At 57.2% G+C, this 20,072-nt stretch overlaps 3 protein-coding genes across 5 annotated transcripts in view; 1 reads left to right on the top strand and 2 right to left on the bottom strand.

The window, feature by feature from the left end:
* Window positions 1-290: 290 nt before the first annotated feature.
* POLR2E (RNA polymerase II, I and III subunit E) lies at window positions 291-2,946 on the bottom strand. Its single transcript, XM_058858438.1, has 8 exons — window positions 2,609-2,946; window positions 2,296-2,470; window positions 1,991-2,106; window positions 1,510-1,590; window positions 1,300-1,358; window positions 1,041-1,119; window positions 834-907; window positions 291-566 (listed from the first exon to the last, which is right to left on the bottom strand). Exons 1-7 carry the CDS (start codon window positions 2,663-2,665, stop codon window positions 842-844), a joined length of 633 nt encoding a protein of 210 aa, XP_058714421.1. The 5' UTR covers window positions 2,666-2,946; the 3' UTR covers window positions 291-566; window positions 834-841.
* Window positions 2,947-3,071: 125 nt separating this feature from the next.
* On the top strand, window positions 3,072-4,888 carry GPX4 (glutathione peroxidase 4). Its single transcript, XM_058858459.1, has 7 exons — window positions 3,072-3,221; window positions 3,461-3,555; window positions 3,707-3,851; window positions 3,932-4,083; window positions 4,200-4,224; window positions 4,499-4,558; window positions 4,633-4,888. The coding sequence occupies exons 1-7, from the start codon at window positions 3,123-3,125 to the stop codon at window positions 4,663-4,665; spliced, it is 609 nt and encodes a 202-aa protein (XP_058714442.1). The 5' UTR covers window positions 3,072-3,122; the 3' UTR covers window positions 4,666-4,888.
* A 1,075-nt stretch (window positions 4,889-5,963) lies between these two features.
* SBNO2 (strawberry notch homolog 2) overlaps window positions 5,964-20,072 on the bottom strand; it is a 47,721-nt gene continuing 33,612 nt past the window's right edge. For all 3 annotated transcript variants that reach the window (XM_058858405.1, XM_058858404.1, XM_058858406.1), the window contains 17 exons: window positions 19,408-19,505; window positions 17,198-17,280; window positions 16,102-16,302; window positions 15,588-15,760; window positions 15,096-15,227; window positions 14,721-14,856; window positions 14,292-14,404; window positions 13,714-13,785; window positions 12,087-12,195; window positions 11,776-11,850; window positions 11,321-11,464; window positions 11,072-11,166; window positions 10,864-10,956; window positions 10,543-10,674; window positions 10,266-10,342; window positions 9,672-9,862; window positions 5,964-8,786 (listed from right to left, as the gene is read on the bottom strand). In XM_058858405.1, coding sequence (XP_058714388.1) covers window positions 8,224-8,786; window positions 9,672-9,862; window positions 10,266-10,342; window positions 10,543-10,674; window positions 10,864-10,956; window positions 11,072-11,166; window positions 11,321-11,464; window positions 11,776-11,850; window positions 12,087-12,195; window positions 13,714-13,785; window positions 14,292-14,404; window positions 14,721-14,856; window positions 15,096-15,227; window positions 15,588-15,760; window positions 16,102-16,302; window positions 17,198-17,280; window positions 19,408-19,505 — 2,487 coding nt within the window. In that variant the 3' untranslated portion in view covers window positions 5,964-8,223. The remainder of the gene's footprint in view (window positions 8,787-9,671; window positions 9,863-10,265; window positions 10,343-10,542; window positions 10,675-10,863; window positions 10,957-11,071; window positions 11,167-11,320; window positions 11,465-11,775; window positions 11,851-12,086; window positions 12,196-13,713; window positions 13,786-14,291; window positions 14,405-14,720; window positions 14,857-15,095; window positions 15,228-15,587; window positions 15,761-16,101; window positions 16,303-17,197; window positions 17,281-19,407; window positions 19,506-20,072) is intronic.

The following is a 20,072-nucleotide window of genomic DNA, read 5'->3' as shown; positions in this document are numbered from 1 at the left end:
GTCCTGGGATGGATTCAAATGAGTGCAGCTGGGGGTGATGAGCAACTCTCCATCGCAGTGTCCGAACACCAGGGTCCCAAACCAGGGGACAGGGCAGGAGATCAGGGAAGGAACAAGGTAAATCTGAGCTGCAGCTTCCAAATTGCCCAGGGCAGCTGGCAAAGGGTCTGCAGAGCTCAGCCACCATGCAGAGTCCCAGCAGGAAGAGATTCCAAACATAATGAAAAATACAGGAACTTGCAGAGTCTCGAGGCTTTGCCACAGGGAGAGGCTGAACAACACCACAGCACTGAGGGTACAAATCTTTATTTCAAACAAGAGCTCATAAAAACAGGCAAGCAAAAGCCTTTCCTACTCATTTCCTCCCATCACTTCAGGTTTCCATGGCTGAGTGCTGGATGGGACTGAGGGGTCACCACGAAGTCCAAGCTGGAAGACAGGGAATGAGGCCCAGTGATGGAGCTGCAGAGAGGCAACGTGGGAAGAGAATTTCCTTGGCCACCTCCAAGTGCAGGAATCTCCCAGCTCCTGTGAACTGCTGGTGGAAGCCATGCAGATCCTCACACCTGGAAGAGAAGGAGGAATGGGAATCACCTCCTGCCCCTGACCTGATCCTGCTCCAGCTCCCTCTGACACCCCAAATCCCAATGGGCACAGCCTGAGCAGAGGCACAGGTGGCAGGGGAGCCTCACCCTGCTCTCCCCAACAGCTCCCTCCACAAGCCATTCAGAACTCTGAGACATTTCCCTGGAAGCAGCTGCTTCACACTGACCTTGGAACATTCCCTGGCACTGCCCAGAGCCCCCCCAAGCAGGGGGTCCCCTCATCCTTACCCACTGTGTCACTGCACCAGTCTGTAGGTGATGTACCTGCCCGCCGTCTCACTGGGCCTGATGATCTTCACTACCTGCAAGGCAGACACAGAACTCAGGAAGAGGAGGAAGAGACTTTTCCTGCTCCAAGAGCTCCAAAATGCCCCTGAGGGTCATTCCCTGCCTGCCCCGCCACAGGGAGCTGCTGCCTCAGCCTGCTCCACTCACCTGGCCACGCTTTATCCCAAAGTACCGGGCCACAGGGTCCCCAGCCTGGATCCTGGGGAGCTGGTTCTCCCTCAGTTTGCTGTGCTGGGAGTCAAGGAGAAGCTCTAGACACACCATGGGCTGTCAGGAGCTCGTGAAACAGAGAAATGAACCAAGGCAGGAGGGGGGATTTTCAGCCCAAATTTCATCGCACCCGAGCAGGGGGGAGGGAACGAAAGGGACACTGAAAGGGACACTGAAAGGGACACTGAAAGGATACTATCGGGCCAGCAGCTCCGTTACTTCCTCCTTTGTCATGACCACGTGCTCTGGCACCAGCTGCAAACATGAGAGAGGCTGAGATGAGGCAGCAACTGGAGACAACGTGTTTGGGAGGGGAAAAGGACAACTGTGTCCCTGAGCCCAAAGATGCCTGGGAGCAGCAGGAATGCAGCCAGCTCAAGGGAGGGACCATCCTACCCCTGCTCACCTCATGCTCCGTGATGTTGATGAGAAGCTCCTGCTGCAGGAACTGCTCCAGGATGTATTTGGGAGCCATGTCAACCAGGGACTGGAAGGAAAAGGCCCATCAGAGGTGGCTGGGGCAGTCCTGGCAGTGCTCAGAGCTGCTCCTGGGTAAGCACCTGGGCTCACACAGACACAGGCAAGCTGGGAATGAGCACATGGATCTCCTGGAACAGGGAAACATCTCTTTTTCCCTCCCCCACCTCCTGACTGCTCGTGGGCCCTCAGCTGTGCCACTGCCACCAGAACCAGCTGCTCTGGTTAAACACATTTGGGTGCTAAAAAAGAGCCTGTGCTAAGGTACAACAGGCTCCAGCAAAAGCTTTTATCCAGAGGTAAATTCGGGGCTTTTATTTATCCACAACAACACTAAGAAATAGACAGGGCAAAACCTTCGTGGTCCCCCCAGGAGCCCCGAGGTGGGACACAGCCCTGTCCCCACAGACCTGCTTGGCCGAGGGGGTCATTCCCTGCTGCACCACGATCAGTGCCCTTGTGATGTTCTCCTCCTGCATGCGCTGGCAGTACATCTTGATCGTCTTGATCCCCACCTTGGGCTCCTCTGAGGAAAAACCCGGGGTCACCGCGAGCCCCCGCGCTCTGAACCCCCCTCCCCGAGGGCTCAGCCACACCGGGGGCACCTGAACCCCCTGAGCTCCGAGTCCTGGGGTCACACTGGGCACAGGCGGAGCGGGGGTCACCGAGAGCCTCCCGTTCCCGCTGTGAACCCCGCCGGGCTTCCCCTGCTCACCGGGGAAGAACACGAACATCTGGTCCGTGGGATCGTCGTTGTGAGCCACCAGCACGGTCAGGTCGGTGCGACGGGGGCGGCCCTCGCTGGGCTTGTCCCCAAACTGCGCCTTGAACTCCTCCAGCGTCTGGTCCAGCTCGTCCTGGGTCACCAGGTACCCGCGATCGTGGCAGAGCTGTGGGAGCAGCACCGGGCTCAGGAACGCGCCCGCACCGGCGGAGCGGCCTCCACGTCCCCCACCTCCACCCCGCAGCGCTTCCAGACCTCCCGGCACAGCAGGCTGGGCCCTCCCGATCCCCCCGTTCCCCCGGACCTGCATGATGGTCTTGCGGATCTTCCACAGCCGGTACGTCTCCTCCTCATCGTCCATCTTCCCCCTGAGGCCCCCGCGGGCTGCCCGCGCTGCCGCCTGCCCCGCGCGCACACACAGGCGGCGCCAAGGCGCACATGGGGCCTTCAGCCGCAGAGCCTCCTGGGAGATGTGGTCCGCTGAGAGCGGCCCCCCGCCGCTGGCTCCGGAGGGAACGGCCTTATCTCTGCTGCTGTCGGGGTGGGTCTCTGAGTTGCTGCGCTTCTGTTCGTGAACCCGCGGCCGGTCGGGAGGGAATCGCTGCCCGGGGGCCGCAGCCCGCAGCACCTGACTCCACACCCCGCCCTTTGGTCTGTCCCTGCCCCCCGCCCTCGTGGTCTCCGCCGATAAACACCCCTGCGGGCTTCCCGCCCGCTCTGCATTTCTATTGGTCAGTTTTCTATCCATCACCCCACCCAGGCTGCATATCTGCGCGCTGATTGGCTGATGCTGCCGAGGAGGGCGGGGTTTGTGTGCGATGGGCTGGGCCGGCGCGGTGCGGGGCGCGCTGCTCTGCGGGCGGGCGGCGGTGCGAGCAGCGGCAGCGGGACCAGGGCTGGGCGCGGTGCGGAGCATGGTGAGTGCGGGGCCGCTCGGGGAGCGCGGCTCGGCCCTCTCCGCTATGGGACCGCTCTGCTAGCCGGGGGCTGAGCCTGGGGGTGACCCCGGGTCTCTCCCGCGGGGTGGCCAGGGCGGGTGGCGGGGACTCGGGCCCGGGCTGGCCTGGCGGGGGTGCGGAGAGGCCGCGGGGTCCCTCAGGGGAGCGGAGGTGGCGGGGCCGGCGCGGGGCTCCCCAGTGACCCGCCCGCCCCGCAGTGTGCCCAGGCGGACGACTGGCGCTCGGCCAGGGCCATCTACGACTTTCACGCCCTCGACATCGATGGTAACGACGTGTCCCTGGAGAAGTACCGGTAGGACGGAGGGGCCCGGGGTGGCGGAACGCAGCGCCGGGCGAGGTTGAGCTACAGGGGCGCTTGCGTAACCCTCAGGCCTCGCCCGGGCGGGTGAGGGGACTCTGCCCGCGCCCCGCGGGGAAGGGCAGCTCATCCACCCCCTCTGCAGGGGCGACGTCTGTATCATCACCAACGTGGCCTCCAAATGAGGGAAAACCGCGGTAAACTACACTCAGCTTGTCGACTTGCACGCCCGATACGCTGAGAGAGGTTTACGCATCCTGGGCTTTCCCTGCAACCAGTTTGGGAAGCAGGTACGTGGGGTGGGGGCTCGAGTTCCCGGGGAGTGTCAGGATGGTCCAGGGACCCTCACGGTCCCGGTGTGGCCCCTCAGGAGCCCGGGGACAACGCTCAGATCAAGGCATTTGCTGAGAACTACGGGGTGAAGTTCGACATGTACAGCAAGATCGATGTCAACGGGGATGATGCTCACCCCCTCTGGAAGTGGATGAAGGAACAGCCCAAAGGCAGAGGCACTCTGGGCAAGTGAGTGTGGGATGGGGAACCCTGGGGACCCCCAGCCCTGCAGCCAGCTCATGGCTTGGTTGGGGGTGAGGAAGGGCTTTTCTGCCCAAAAGTCACTCCTGTTTTTTCTCTCCTAGTGCAATAAAATGGAACTTCACCAAGGTAGGACACAGTTGCCTCCTCTGGGCTGTGCCTCCCTCTGGGGAGCTGGGGGGGCCCTGAGGCAGGAGGGAGCCTCTCACTGGGCTCTGCTCTGTGCCATTACCCCAGGTGTCAGGGCAGGAGCATCCCAAGGGGTTCCTGTGTCTAGAGACCCTTGGGAACCCCTGCCCTGCCCAGAGCACAGCTGGGGGGCTTTGGGGGTTGAGCTGTCACACCCACAACAGCTCCCTGGGAGCCCTGGACTCGCTCACCAGGGGTTGCTTCACTCCCACAGTTCCTCATTAACCGGGAAGGCCAAGTGGTGAAGAGGTACAGCCCAATGGAAGATCCCTATGTAAGTGTTGATGCTGAGGAGGAGGGGAAGGCCAGGGATGTTCTCGGGGTATAACACTCCGCTCTTGCCTGCAGGTGATTGAGAAGGACCTGCCTGCCTACCTGTAGCTCCGCTCCGCTGTCCCCCTGCCCATCCTGACCCTGCTGCCTGTGGAGCCTCCTCCAGCCCCATGACGGGCTGCCTCCAATCCAGCTGCTGGTGGGGCAGCCCTGACCCACGGCGTGCACCTGCTGGATGGAGGCTCTGGGGGCTGTGGGTGCTGTGGGCAGGAGCAGCCAGAGCCCCCTCACAGTAACTGGAGTCCCCTTGCAATAAAGGCGTTAGGAATGAGCTGCTGTGTTCGGTGTGGGATGGAGCAGGGATGGGGCCAGGGCTGCTGCGCCGCTCCTGTTGAGAACCTGGAGTTTGCTGGGAAGCCAAGACCTTATGCAACTCCTGAGCCAAGCAGGGATAATCCTCAGTGCTGAGGAGGAAGTGCAAATCTGGCATGATCCCGTGCTCCTGAGGGGCTCCCTGAGCAAAGGCAGAGCTGAGGTTTTCCCCCCAGGATCCCTCCTGTCCCCTCTGGGATCCTCTTGGCAGGGTATGGCAGCAGAGGGGATGGGTCCAGTAGTGGTGCAAGCCCTGGGCAAGAGAAATTCCTGCAAAACAGAACCCAGGCGTGTTAGGACACAGCAAAATACCCCCTGCAGCCAGGGATGTGTCTGACCACAGCAAGCAGGATCATCCTCCTCCTCCTCGGGGCAGCGTCTTGGTGCTTGTGAAGGCACAGCCGTGCCCAGCCAAGCCTATGGGACTGGTGTCCCATCCTGGGCAGGGACAGCTCAGGTTCTGCCATGCAGGAATGCTGCTGCACCTTCTCCCAGGGCCTGGGAAGTGCTGGGTCTCCCTGTCACACCCACAGCCCTCTCGGGGACACCTCCACATCCCTGCAGAGCCTCCAGCCCAGCAGGTCAGGGATGCTGGGAGGGTCCCGCTCACATTTAGGGATCACTCACTGGGGGTCACCCCATCACTCCTCCTGTGGGATAACAGGGCCAGCAGTGCCTGGATGAGACATCCCAGAGCTGTGGCAGCTCCTGCTGGGGGAACACACTGGAACAGAGGCTCCTTTATCTGTGTTTTTCCAGCCAAGCCAGAAGGGAGCTGCCTCATCCAAGGCCAGTGCCCAGGCTGGATCCAGCCAGGATCCTCCTCAGCACCAGCAATGGAATCTCCCAAGGAGAGGGGGAGGCTTGGGACAACAGCCCTCAATGCCACCAAGTTGGTGACTCGGGAGATACAAAGTGCAGCTGCCAGCACGATGCTGGCCCAGGGATTCCTGATCCAAGTCCCAGCTGGGCTCTTGGGGCAGGTTGGACAGACTGACAGACAAGAGACAGCTGGGAGTTACAGAAATCTCACGTGTGGCTTCTGTTCCATTTTTACTGAGCAGAATGAAAAATTATCCTTCTGAGGCAAGTAGAAAATTCAGGAATTATTAGTCCAAGGCACATATTCTAAAAAAATCTCTTTACATATGTACAACTTAATTATAAATATACATAGAAACAAAAGGCAAACGACAAGCAGATTAAAAAGTGCCAACACAAAGGTGTCAGGGAAGAAAACAGGGACTCATTAAAAATACAATCAGTAGGACAACTGCAGAATAATTTAGTTAAAAGATAACATTACATATTATTAACCCTGACAAAACATGGGATCGGGGCAGGAAAGGGATTCCTTGAAGGTGCTCTCTGTCTTTCCAGAGATCAGGGAGGGAGGATTGCATATATTTTAAAGTTAAGGTCAAAGCCACCAGGTAAGGCTCCGGTGACAGCAGAGGGTGCCCAGCAGGGAATTCCCCCTTGCTATTCCTGAGTTTAAACCTCTTTGAGCTGGGTTTTCCCGGCGTCCTTTTCCCTCATTGCTGAGAATTCAGCCCCAAGCGAGCAGTGCTTTAAATAGGGGAGGGTGTGGAGAGGGGGAGCCTGGCTCTGCCTGGGCCTGGGGGAGGCTGCTGGGGTCGAGAGGAGCAGAGCTGGGGGAAAGCAGCAGGGCTTTGTGGGGGGCACAGGGGGCTCCCCCATCTTTGGTGATCACTTTGAGGTAAGGAGGTGAAATGTGCCCCCGACCACAGGGATTGAGCCTGGCCTGGAGCTGAGAAGCAGGTGCCAGCTGGGGAGGGGGGTAAGGACAGGCCCCCAAAACAAAATTCAGGGACCTGAGTAGCCTCAAACTGAGCCCAGTTGTGTGACCGGGCAGGTCTGTGACCTCAGGGTGTTGGGGGTCAGCTCCTGCCACAGCCAGAGCACAATGCTCCAGACAGGAACCCAGAGCACTCCCCAACACCAAACGGGGAACTGGCCCAGTCCCTGAGCCCCAGGGGGACATGGGGGTGACAGTGTCTGCCCAGAGGACATGACACCACCAGGCACTGTGAAGCTCCAGCCCCCTCAAGACCGCCCTGTTAGGGCACAGAGGATCCCCTTCCCCAGGAGTTCTCTGAGGAAGGGCCAGGTCAGCCAGGGATGGTCCCAGGTTCTTCCCTGAAATCATCCCGGTGCCACTTTTAGGAAACCTCGCTGTCCTCTGTCCTGGGGAGGAGGCAGCAGGGGGTGGGGCAGTGCTTTGCAAAGCAGCCTTTGTTCTTTGGTATCCAACAGGGCAGTTGCAGCAGGAGCAGCCAAACTGCAAATCCTGGGTGGTGACAGTGACACTGCACACTCTGAGCAGTGCCAATGACACTGCACACCCTCAGCAGTGACACTGCACAACCTGGCTGGGCTGCCCTGACCCAGACCCCTGGACTGGGGTCCATGGCCCAGCCAAGGGCAGTGGCAGGACCAGCAGGATGTCCAGGTGAAGGGACAACATGTGACAGCAGGAAACTGGCCAAAGCACATCTGGTCACGGGGACCTGGTGAGGTTAAAGTGCAGGACAGGGGACATGTGTCCCTTCTGCTCTGGGGAATCCTGCTGGTCCTGGTGTGGCTGAGCTCTGACAGACTGGAGCTCTGTCACTGTGGGGTGCAGCCAGCTCTGGCTGCTCCCACGGAGCTCAGGCAGCCCAAGGCCCCTTCCTGCAAAGGGCAGCACAGGCAGTTTTGATCTCTCACTACACCTGCTCAGCCCTGCCAGAGGACACCTGAGCTCAGCATCTCCCAGCTCCTCTGGGATAACATTCCCTTCCCCTCCATCCCAGGCTGCCAGCACAGCCTCAGGGTCCACAGCAGTGCTGGGGCAGCCCAAGCTGGGGCTGGGCTCCCACTGTTCCCTAACTGACCAGCACGTGGTCAGTGGGTCATTCCAGAGCCTGGCCGTGGCCTTGCTGGGCTGGAGGGCTGGGGAAGGCTCGGACACTCAGTAGTCTGCAGGGGTTGGGCAGAGGAGGGGTCTCCCCTCAATCCCACTTGGGCACTGACCTGTGAGCAGGACTTGACCCAGCAGAGCCCCTCGGCCCAGCAGGACCTGCTCAGCTCCCCCTGGGCACGTTCCATACAAACCTGTACATGCCTGACTGAATATTACATATAAATAAAATTCACTTTAAGGAACTCCAGGCTTTCTCTTCCCTCAGAACCAGAGCAGGATCAGTCCAAACCTGTAGAAAAGTCAGGGCTCCTCAGCTCTCACCTCTGCACCAGAGGACACAGATCCACAGCAGCATTCCCAGCTGGCATTCAGAAATCCGGGAAAGGCCCACTGAACTGGATCACACTCTGGCGCTCAGGGGGGAGCAGGTTCTCCTGGGAGGGCCCATTGAACGTCCTCAGCATGTCCTCCAGGATCTCTCTAAAATTGATATTCCCATCTTGCTGGAGAAAATCCTCCTGTGGCTGCTGCAGGGGGGGCGGGGGGGGCAGGGCAGGGGGCTCGTGCAGCAAGGGGCCGGGGGCTGCGCTGCCCTCCAGGCCAGGAGCGTGGCCAAAGCCAAAGGACAATCTGTGCTGCTGCTGGGGCTGCAGGGGGGGCTCCGAGGAGAAGCAGAGCGCTCTGGTCTCCGGGTTCAACACCACCTCGGGAATGCTGTTGCTGGGAGGGCTGTAGGTCAAGTCCAGGATCTCGTCCTGGCACAGGGAGGGCAGGGGCAGCCCAGGCCCTTGCAGGATGTGCAGTGGCAGGGAGAAGGGTGAGCTCTGCTCCTGGGCCTGGAGCAGCCGGCTGTGCTTCCGCTTCACGTCCTCGTCCATCTGCTTCAGCTCCTCCCGCACCCTGTGGACACAGCTCTCGGGGATCTTGATCCCTGGGAGAGGAGCAGACATCAGCCCCCTGTGGCAGGACCTTCCACCCCCTGATACAGCAAAACCTTATCTCCATCACACGTGGCTAAGTCAGACCAGAACTGTCACGTGATTAATTATCTCAGCTAAAAACCTCCTTAGCCAGCAATAAGCATTCTGTCTTGGTGTGAGAAACGAAAATTAGAACACAAGCATTTTTACAACTATAAAAGACCACAATGATTTTCATGAAATCAGAAATCTCTTATACACTCTCTGAGTGTGTGGAGAGTTCTCCTTGATGACCAAGACATAGGCATCAAGTTACTTCCCCTGGGGAGTGAGAGAAATTAAGGAGATTCTCTGCACACCACTATCATTCCTTGGTAAATGACATTTACTCCTAATTTGTACTAATTTCTTTGCTAGCTGTAACATAGGTACCTTTATCTACTAGCAGTGTTTCTTTTGTTTATCCTTTCTAGTGAGTAAATTTGCTCATGTCTGTTTTTGTTGGCCTATTCAAATAAATAATTTGTGGCCTGATTGGTCATTATTAAGAATTTGCAAGTGAGAGTGGGTTTTAGGGTGGTGTCTACTGCCAGAAACCTTTCAAAGGCAGGGACTTGTCTAAGCTCTCCCCTCTCCATTCATAACTCCATTCCCTGGGAAGGGAAGGGGCTCTGTGGGGACAGAGGGAAAGGGCAGCAGCACTGGGGTGTTCATGAGGATGATGAGCCTGGCTCACCCCCTCTGCCCCAACACATCCAACTCCCCTCCTTCCCACAGAGTCACCTCAGCAGTGTGAGCTTCCACCCTGGGTGCTGGAACACGCCCCTTTTAGGAAGGGAATCTTGGTGCTGGGCAGTTGGACCCCTTCCTGCTCCCCTTCCCAGCACTTCACTCACCAACTTGTTTCTTCTTCTCCTTGGTCTTGAGGCGCACGATCTGCAGGTAGCTGCTGCTGGTGATGTCTGCCATGACGCCGGCGATCCTGCTCCACACGCGCAGCAGGGCCCCGCACAACATGTAATAATGCCTCAGGCGCATGCCCTGGAAGCATTCCTTCCCCTCCTGGATCAGCTTGCAGCTCTTGTTCCTTCGGGGATCACAGGAGAAAACCACTGGAATTAGCACAGGCTCCTGGAGCTGAGTGGGATTCACTTCCCCACAGCCTCCCCCACTGCCACAGTCAGCTGCAGGGTCCTGCCTAGGGAAGGAGGATGTGGATTAATGGATTTAAGATGAAAGTGAGGAGCTTTAAATTGGATATCAGGAAGGAATTTCTCCCTGTGAAGGTGGTGAGGGCCTGGCACAGGCTGCCCAGAGAAGGTGTGGCTGTCCCACTCCTGGAAATGTTCAAGGCCAGGTTGGATGAAGCAACCTGGTGGAAGGTGTCCCTGTCCATCCCTGCCATGAAACTGGATGGGCTTCATTAAAGGTCCCTTCCAACCCAAACCATCCTGAGATTCTGTGGCAGGCTGGGGCTGCAGCTGCCTTACCACACGGCGTGGTTACAGTTCTTCAAGGAGAAGTGGTAGCTGCTCTCCCAGTGCTCCTTGGCTTCCTCGGGCAGCACCTGCAGCAGAACACTCAGCATTAGGAATTTTCCACTCTCCACGATGAAGAAATGTGAAATCCAGGGCTGGGAGTCAGGATACCTGCTGCTGCCACCATCCCTGCCCCACAACAGAGCCACAAGGAGTTGTGACAGGGTTACAATGAATGCCCTTCCAACCTCCCCCAGCCCTCACACTGGAGGCTGCAGGTCCCACCTACCCGCCGGTATTTCTTCTGCAGACTGTCCAGGCTCTCAGGCTGGCTTTGCTTCCCAATATTGGGTTTGTAGAGGATGAAGTTCTTGCCACGGCTCTGCTCTGCCAGCAGACAGGTGTATTTGCTGCCTCGCACCTGTGGGGTACAGCTGATGGGCACAGGCACAGCCTCCCTCCCCAGATTTCTCTAAACTTCCTGCCAGGATGGAGATCCTTGAAGGCATTTCCCAGCCCTCAGGAAGAGTGACCTCATACAACCATGGCAGATTTCCTGCTGGAATCACCCCTGAGCTGAGGTTCCACCCTGGCAGAGCCCAGAACATACCTTGTAGGAAAGGTAGAACCCATCGAAGGTTCCCGTCAGTTTGAGCGACTTCTCATAGGCTTCCTCCCACTTTAAGCCTCTGTCAACGCTGATCTGAGCAGGGACACACAGAGGGATGAGTAACTCCAGGGGCAGGACAAGTGGCTCTGTGCCTGCCTCACAAATCCCCCCTCAGCACAGCCTAGAAGCAGGCAGAGAAGGTGCTCACCTTGTAGAACACGACCTGCCCATCCTGTGGGTGCCCTGGGGTCAGGAAAACCTCCTTGCTCTCCTCATAGATCTCATCCACTCCTGGGGCTAAATCTGTGAAAGGAGAAAAGGCTGTTGTAAAGAACATCCTCCCAAAAGCACCTCCTTGGGTCTCAGGATCTCTGCTGGGTGGGGACACTGCACTGGGAGGAACTGGAACCCCAGGGGTGCAAGAGGCAGAGCTGTGGCCACCCCTCCTTTTCCATACCAAGGATGCCCATGTCGTATTTGCCCTCCTTCTTGTCCTTCTCAATCAGGTAGTCAAAGGTGTCAGAAAAATACTGGAAGAGCATGTTCTGCTTGTCCACCTCCAGGCCCAGGATGCGGTTGAGGAATTTGGTGATGGAGCAGTCTGCAAGAGCACAGTGGGTCAGGGAATGTGGTGCAGATGAGGAACCCACCAGCCCCTCCCAAAGAGGACCCCCCAGCAGCCCCCCCATGGCCCTTCTGACAGCAGCCCAGTCCAAGGGCTGTTCCTGTGAGGAAGCTGAGGGGCCATGGGATCTGCAGAGCCATGGGATCTGCAGCACAGGCAGTTCCCACGGGACCTTCTCCTCATGGCAGACATCCCGTCCAGGTGCCCAGCAAACCCCAGAACATCAAGTGAGCCATGACAGCCCCATCTCTTCCATCTGCCCCCTGCCTTGGGGGCTCCTCACGTACCCTTCTCCACGGAGACAGTGCCATATTTCATCTGGTTGCAGCAGATCCCCACGGAGATGAGCCCTTGCTTCATTTCTAGAATGGCAGAAGACATCTTTTGCATTTTGGGGTTAAACCTCCCATCAGCATTCCTGCAGGACATCTTCCCCCCCATGAACTCCACCCCTCCCCACGCCTGGCAGGGTGACATCGTCAGCCAGCAGCCCTTTCCCCTCTGTTTTCTCCCTCTGACCTCCTGCTCGGTTCTTCCAGCATCCCAAACCTGAGACCAACCCATCCAACAGAAACCTTGGAGCTGGTAATGCTCTTACCACGGAAAAAGGTGTCCTCCCCTCTCTCGTAGCTCCTGGGCACAGGAACCCTGTTCTCTGTGTGGCTGAGGATTGTGGACAGGACCCTGTCCAGGGCTTTGGCCCCGTACTGTGGGAGGAGACCAGAGTCACACACGGGAGGAATGGACACAGGCAGCCGAGCTGGGGCTGGGGGTGTCACACACTGCTGAGGGTGACACTGCTGGGTGTGTCACACACTGCTGAGGGGACACACACTGCTGGGGGTGTCACACACTGCTGGGGGTGTCACACACTGCTGAGGGGACACACACTGCTGAGGGTGTCACACACTGCTGAGGGTGTCACACACTGCTGAGGGTGTCACTGCTGAGGGCATCACACACTGCTGAGGGTGTCACACACTGCTGAGGGGACACACACTGCTGAGGGTGTCACACACTGCTGAGGGGACACACACTGCTGAGGGTGTCACACACTGCTGAGGGGACACACACTGCTGATGGTGTCACACACTGCTGAGGGTGACACTGCTGAGGGTGTCACACACTGCTGAGGGTGTCACTGCTGAGGGGACACACACTGCTGAGGGTAACACTGCTGAGGGTGTCACACACTGCTGAGGGTGTCACTGCTGAGGGTGACACACACTGCTGAGGGGACACACACTGCTGAAGGTGTCACACACTGCTGAGGGTGTCACACACTGCTGAGGGGACACACACTGCTGAAGGTGTCACACACTGCTGAGGGTGTCACTGCTGAGGGGACACACACTGCTGAAGGTGTCACACACTGCTGAGGGTGTCACTGCTGAGGGGACACACACTGCTGAGGGTGTCACACACTGCTGAAGGTGTCACACACTGCTGAGGGTGACACTGCTGAGGGGACACACACTGCTGAAGGTGTCACACACTGCTGAGGGTGTCACTGCTGAGGGGACACACACTGCTGAGGGTGACACTGCTGAGGGTGTCACACACTGCTGAGGGTGACACTGCTGAGGGTGTCACACACTGCTGAGGGTGTCACACACTGCTGAGGGTGTCACACACTGCTGAGGGTGACACTGCTGAGGGCGTCACACACTGCTGAGGGTGTCACACACTGCTGAGGGCATCACACACTGCTGAGGGGACACACACTGCTGAGGGTGTCATTGCTGAGGGTGTCACTGCTGAGGGTGTCACACACTGCTGAGGGTGTCACACACTGCTGAGGGTGTCACTGCTGAGGGTGTCACACACTGCTGAGGGTGTCACACACTGCTGAGGGTGTCACACACTGCTGAGGGTGTCACTGCTGAGGGTGTCACTGCTGAGGGTGTCACACACTGCTGAGGGTGTCACACACTACAGAGAATACTGTCACCCCAGGACAGCCACAGACAAGGCAAGGGGAAAGCTGTGTCAGTGCCTCCCAAGTCCCCAGGGGAATGGAGGTCCCTCCCTGGGTGCTCTTCCCAGCTTCCTTTCCCAGCTCCTAGTGGGAGCAGAGTCCTCAGTGTGACCACAACTCTGAGCCTGCAGGAGCTGGGAGCCAGCAGCTAGGCTGCAGATGCTAGAAATGATCCTCCTGGCTCTGGCTCCCTTCCCAGCTCCTCCAACCCCCTCTCAGCCATGCTCCCCCAGCCCAGCCCTGTCACCTTGTTCTCGAAGTTGTACTTGCTGAGGTCCCGGGACTCGGTGGCCCGTCGGTCCCCGTGAGTTAAGGCACCCTGGGAAGGCAGATGGAGCAAAAGTTCTTACTCTGAGCTGTTGCAAAACACCAGGGAAGGATAGCCAAAGGCATGTGCAGGAACGTGCCATGGGGAGGCAGTGTTCCTCTGGAATACCGAGACTTTACCAAAGGATTTGGGGATTTATCGGAAGTGGAGAAAATGAAACAGAGGCAAACTAACTATTACATTAATTATTTTGTCAGCTTTTTGGGAATAATATGGGTGTATGCTCCAGTAATAGTGGGGAAATTGCAGCATCTGGAAGTGGGTTCTTGCTTCCCAATTCCTCCCAACGCCTCGATTACATATTCTTCCTCACTTCCTTTCCCAAATCCCAGGATGCTAAAAGCCTTCTGCATTCCATGACTGCAATGCCTCAGCCAGGGGTGACACAATCCCCCCAGTCACAGTGGCCATGCTGGTGGGAGCTCTGACCCAGAATCTCCTCAGAGGGAATCAGAGCTGTGTTGGGATCACAGCTGATCTCTGCTGTGGGCACTCACCAGGCTCTCCAGGCGTTTTGCCACGATGGATGCAAACCTCCTCTCCCCTGCCAGCTCTGAGATGAGGAACACGTACTCGGGAGCAGAGACCTGGTTGGATCGGTGCGTTCGGCCTGGGGGGACACAGGAACAGGGATGGAACGGGAGGTTGGGATGACCTGTCTGGAATGGGAATGTAACCAGAAAAGCCACATATTGCCCATCTTTCTCACCCTGGGGAGTCCACCCTCTGCCCCAGAGCTCAGGGCTATAAACCCAGCTCTGCCAAGTCTCAGCAGCACCAGTGACTGTGCCTCTGATGTTTTCCCCACAGAGACATCTCCTAAACGTACCTTGGGTTGTCACCACACCTGACCCTCCCAGGGCCCATCCCACAGCCTGGCCCATGCTCAGGGGAGGTGACAGTGCCCAGGGACACCCAGGCCTCACCGAACTGCTGGATGGCCCGGTCTGCGCTCCAGGGCAGCTCCAGGGTCATGTGCACCCGGCGCTTCTGGTTCTTCACCCGTCTGTCTGCTTGGAGGGAGATCCCTGAGCTGGAGGCCTCCGAGATTATCGCTACGAGCTACAGGAGAGATGAGTGAGAACAGAGTGAGGCTCCTGGACACATGTTAAACTGCTTCAAGAAACAGCTCCAGGCACTAGAGCAGCCCCAGCCCACGAAGGGACCTGGGAGGCTTTGTCACCTTCCAGCAGGTGAAACCCACAGAGAGCTGCTGGCCTGAGGCACTGACACCCTCCCTGCTCTCCCCCTCCCAGCACACTCAGTCCTGTGCAGGTTTTTGGAGCTGGACCCCAGCTCACCTTTTCCCCCTGCATGAAACGCTCCTTCTCCTTCAGGTTGACGTGGTCTATGGAGAGCCCTTGCTCGGCGCGGGACTCGAACACGACGGAGCCGTCGGGCCTGCGAACCACCCGTCCCTTCCGGCCCGTCATCTGCACACAGGAGAGGAGTGCCATCCAGACAATTCCCAACAGCTTTTTCACACTGCCAGGGGGAGGAAACCCTCTGCCAGCAAGAATCTTTTTTTGTATAGAAGAAATTTTTCCCTGTATCAGCACAGGTTGTCCAGAGCAGCTGTGGCTGCCCTATCCCTGAAAGTGTCCAAAGCCAGGCTGGATGGGGCTTGGAGCAACCTGGGATAGTGGAAGGTGTCCCTGCCCAGGGCAGAGGGGTGGAATGAGATGATCTTTAAGGTCCCTTCCCACCCAAAGCATTCCACAATTCTGTGACTCTTTGCTAGCCCCTTTCTCTGTCACCCAGTGCCACCAACATACACTGACAGTGGGAAGTACCTCGGCCACGTTCTCTGGGCCCCCAAAATAATCAATCAGTTCATCCAAGGTGTTGAGAGGTAGCTCTTTGCCCAGTGCTTTCACTTTTGCTAGGAGGTCTTGTTTCATCTTTTCGACCCTCAGCTCTCTCAGGCCGTGCAGCTCTTTCTGGGAAGGCAGCATGTGGAAACTACCTGCAATGTGAAAAGCAGAAGTTTAGAGGTTCTTGGTAACTGGACATCAGAGAGGGGGAAAAAGTTATCCCAGAGGGTTTTTGGGGGCACTGCTGCTGGATACAGGCACCATGACCTGCAGTCAGTGCTGAGCACGGAGTGAATTTCCTTCAGTTGTTCCCCGTTCTGCTGGGGGAAGGAACACACAGGGCAGCAGATCAGCTGCTCGCTGATCACAGCGGGGGAACGTGGATCAAGTGTGACCCCCAGGATAAAATCCAGCCAGCATCACAAGGCTGTCACTGAAGGGGTCCCTGCAGTGCCCCCCTCCCCAGCTGTCCCCGTGTCACTGCCCCGCTCACCCCTGTCCTCGCCAGTGCAGCCGCCGAAGGTGTGATCCACGAAGATGACATCGTCCGTCTCTAACAGGGACTCCGGGGAGGAGGAGAGGTCGCTGTCCAGCCCCATGTCCGAGTCGGTGCTGCTGTCATCACTGATCTTGATGATGACCCCTTGGTCACACGGGCCCCGCAGAGCCTTGGGGCAGCGGCCCCGCGGCCGCCCTGCAGCAGAGAGCGAGCGGTGTCACAGCCCCAGCCCCAGCAGGACAGAGAGGGACAGCTCAGACAGGAGAAGGAGGAATCCCAGAAGAGCTGAGCCTGTCCAAAATGACAGCCTGAGCTCAGAAACACAGAGCCTCTGGGGTGGGGGTTGCAATTAGGGAGAGAGGAAGAGCAGGAAAGAGAAAGGAAGAGAGAAAGGCACTCCTGAGCAGGGCTGCAGTTGGCTGCACACATCACGATGGGTGCATGGCTGGCTTTAAGCAGTGCCAGCTCCTCAGGGAAGGAATCCCAGGGGATTGCCTCCAGAGGAGTGTGCAGGACACGGGAAGGTGCTGGAGTTTTGGGACATTGTTCACTTGCAGGCACAGCACGACGTGTCCCCGCTACGTAAGAGGGTTCAGTGATCAGCTTGCACAGGCTGCTGCACAGCCTGCCAGTGCTGCTGCCTCCTCTGCCCCCTGTTCCACATCCCACTGGAGGAGAAATCCCAAAACTCCTCTTACCTGCAGCCACAACAAAAAATTCTGCAGGGAAATTATTTTTTCCTCAGGACATCTGCTATGCTCTAAGTAAGGGGCTGTGGAGGACTCTCCTTGCTGCAGGAGGGGTTCAGACACCAGGCAGGTCTTTTTGTGCAATCTGCCCCCAAACTGGGTCGAGGGAAAGGGTCAGGGTCAGGCCAGTGGGGCAGAGGGAAGAAAAGTGGGGATGACCCAGAGCTGCTGTCCTCTGGGTGGGAGAGCAATGGGAGATGTCCAGGAGGGCAAACCAAAACCAGGGAGAGCAGCAAAAAGCCTGAAGTGGGGAGAAGAGCAAAAGGCAGAGAAGCTGAGTGGCTGGGGGGGAGCAGCAGGGCAGGAGGCAGGGGCTGGGCTGGGAGTGAGGGAGCTCTTACGTTTTCTTTTAATGCCAGTTCCTTTTTCTCTCTTTCTTTTGGTTGAAGGAAAGTGCTTCTGAATTAGTGATAGAAAGACGCCTCTGAAAGTAAGATGCAAAATTTATTCCAGCTGCCAGCAACACGTGCTGGTTATCACATACCAGTGTGTGCTTGGGGATAGCCCCACTTGCCATGGAAGAGAGGTCAATCCACCCCATCCATGGCCACCAGCTTGGGCTCAACCAGCCCTTGGTACAAGGTGGCTCTTGGACCTGCAGGTCCTTTATATAGCAATCAAGAAGGAATTTTAAATTGCAAACACTACATTAGGAAACTGCTACTCAAAAATCCAGTAAGCCCCGGTGTCCCAGCCCCTCTCCATGCCCTGAGAGCACAGACCACTGTCAGGCCATCCAACAGATGTGCTCCACCAAAGTCCTCCAAACCCCTGGCTGTGGGCCTGCTTCCCACAAAACCAAGGGACAGAACGGGGATCTGTAGTTGCTCCAAGTGAATGGAAGAAAAATAAGTTAGAAAAAGTGAGAATCAAATTCTGCGGGCTGTTCTGCAAATTAAAGAGCAAATGTTTAAATGCTGACTGTGTGGATGAACCCCCAGGGCAATGGGGTGGTACAGATTGAGCTCTGCTTGAAAAAAAAAAAAACAACAAAACAACAAAAAAACCCCAAAGCCAAACAGGCGAGAGGATGGACATGAAAACTCCCCCAGGTGAGAAAAGGGAGACTTGGGACCTGGAGAGGGAGTTCCAGGACCCTTGGTGTGAGGGGCTAAAGGGAACAGTGACCACACTGCTCTCCAGAAGGACAGAGCTCTGTGACTGCAGTTATGTGACACCAGGAATGACCCCTTGTCCTGTATGCTGGGGTGACCCAATGACCACTCACTCTGCAGCCTCCCAGCTGTGAAATTCCACTCACTTCCCGCACTCAGCCCTCCCCATCTCCCTGAAAACAGAGCCCTGGTCTGGAATCCACTCACAGGACCGTGTTTATTTTTAACCCCATTTCTCGGCATCTTTAAACTGCTCCTTCCCAGCACAGCCCCCTCCAGAAATCCCCTGAAGTGCTGCAACACCAGGACACACATTTGGCGGCTGAGCAGATGCCAGGAGACACTTGGTGATCTGGCCAGGGCTGTGGAACACAGAGCTCCTGCCCCTGGGAGTGGGGATAATTCACACAGAGTGGGACCCTTGACAGACCCCTCCTCCTGCACCGCTCAGCCGAGGACCACACTGTCCCCTAGACTGGAGTTCTGTGACATGGAAACCAATCCAAGGGGCCAAATGACCCAAGGAGCTGCCAGACCTGCCCTGTGCACTGTCACCAAACTGTATTTGGTTTTCAGAAATGGGCTGGAGGCAGAGGAGTGACACAGATCAACCCAAACTCCCGTCAACAAGGGAGGAAAGCTCGGCCCAACCCGGCCTCACGCTGCCTCGGGCATCTCTCACTGCTCACACCTGCAGCAGAAGTCACATGAAAGAAAACATTTCTGCTAAACAGAGGAAAGCCAAACCAATCCCAGATTTTTGTCCCCTGTCATGCAGGAACATTGTCCCCTGTCATGCAGGGACAGGCTGGGGTTTTGGAAGCTGCAGGAAGGAGGGGGAGCAGGAGCCTCACTCTCTGCTGAACGGGAAGCACACGTCCTGCTGCTGGCTCACTCCTGGCACAGGCAGCTCTCCTGTTAGCTGGGAACAATGGCCACACAACCAGGACACTGGTCTGTGAGCTAAAAACCAGCTCTGGTGGATCTAAACTTCTCAGACGACTCCTCCCACCCCCTGCTCCCCTGACATCATCTCACAGCATCATCCCAGCCTCTGCCATCACAGTAAATTCTCTTGCTCATTTCTTCTGTGCCAACAGCCTCGTTTTCCAGAGCCAGATCCACACAATCCACCTCTGAGCTACATTTCTGGCTCTCTTTCTGCCAATTCTTTTATGTGTGTAGAGAGTAGCATCAGGCTCTTCCTGCAGGTCCATGGGAGACTTCAAAATCCAGGATGTAGCTCGTACAGTCCCACTGAGGATACAGTGCCTCAAGAACCCACCTGAGTGTCCCCACCATGGTACAGGGGCAGGTGACATCAAAAACTGCATTTTAAGACCTGCCAGTGCTCCGTGGCCCCAGGACAGAGCTTTCCACCCACCCCTCTGGCCTCCCACACACCCTGCAAAGGAAAACAGGGATTTTTAACTCACTCTGCAGCAGAGACAAAGCAGTTGAGGTGCCCATCGTTCTCATCCAGGACCTCCCTGGTGCGAGCCTCCCCCGTGGACTGCAGGCCGATGACAATACACTGTGGGGACACGAGGGATGGCACAGTCAGGTGCCAGGGCAGCTGCACTGCCACAGGCTCGAGGCATTTCCCAGGTCCAGGTGCCTCCCCTTGGCTCCTGTTCCAGGTAAATCTGTGCTGGGCCCGTAGCAGGGCTCCTGAGGAAGAACCATCTCTCAAATCTTTCAGCATCAACACCCCCCTGTGCTGACCCCCCAGAGGAGGACTCTGAGCACAGAACCTCACTGACTGTGCCAGGAAGTTTCTGCCTAAAATCTCCAAGGTGCACCCAGACAGAAGAAAGGACAGAGCTGTACTTGAGGTGAAGGGTTTGGTACCTCTTCTAGAATTGGAGAATTACAGAGAGGTTTGGGTTGGAAGGACCTTAAAGATCATCTCATCCCCCCCCATGGGCAGGAACAACTTCACTAGACCAGGATGCTCCAAGCCCCATCCAAGCTGGCCTTGAACACCTCCAGCTTGAACATGACCCAGAATCCCAGCCCAGCCTGACCACACAAACAGCAGGCAACACCTCAGGAGATGAGACCACCTCAACTCCCCAGCATCACTCACTGGGAATCTTCT

Source organism: Poecile atricapillus, chromosome 28 (genome assembly GCF_030490865.1).
Source record: "Poecile atricapillus isolate bPoeAtr1 chromosome 28, bPoeAtr1.hap1, whole genome shotgun sequence".
Lineage (NCBI taxonomy): Eukaryota > Metazoa > Chordata > Aves > Passeriformes > Paridae > Poecile > Poecile atricapillus.
The sequence above is the reverse complement of the archived record's forward strand: the minus strand, read 5'-3'. Positions and strand labels throughout refer to the sequence as shown.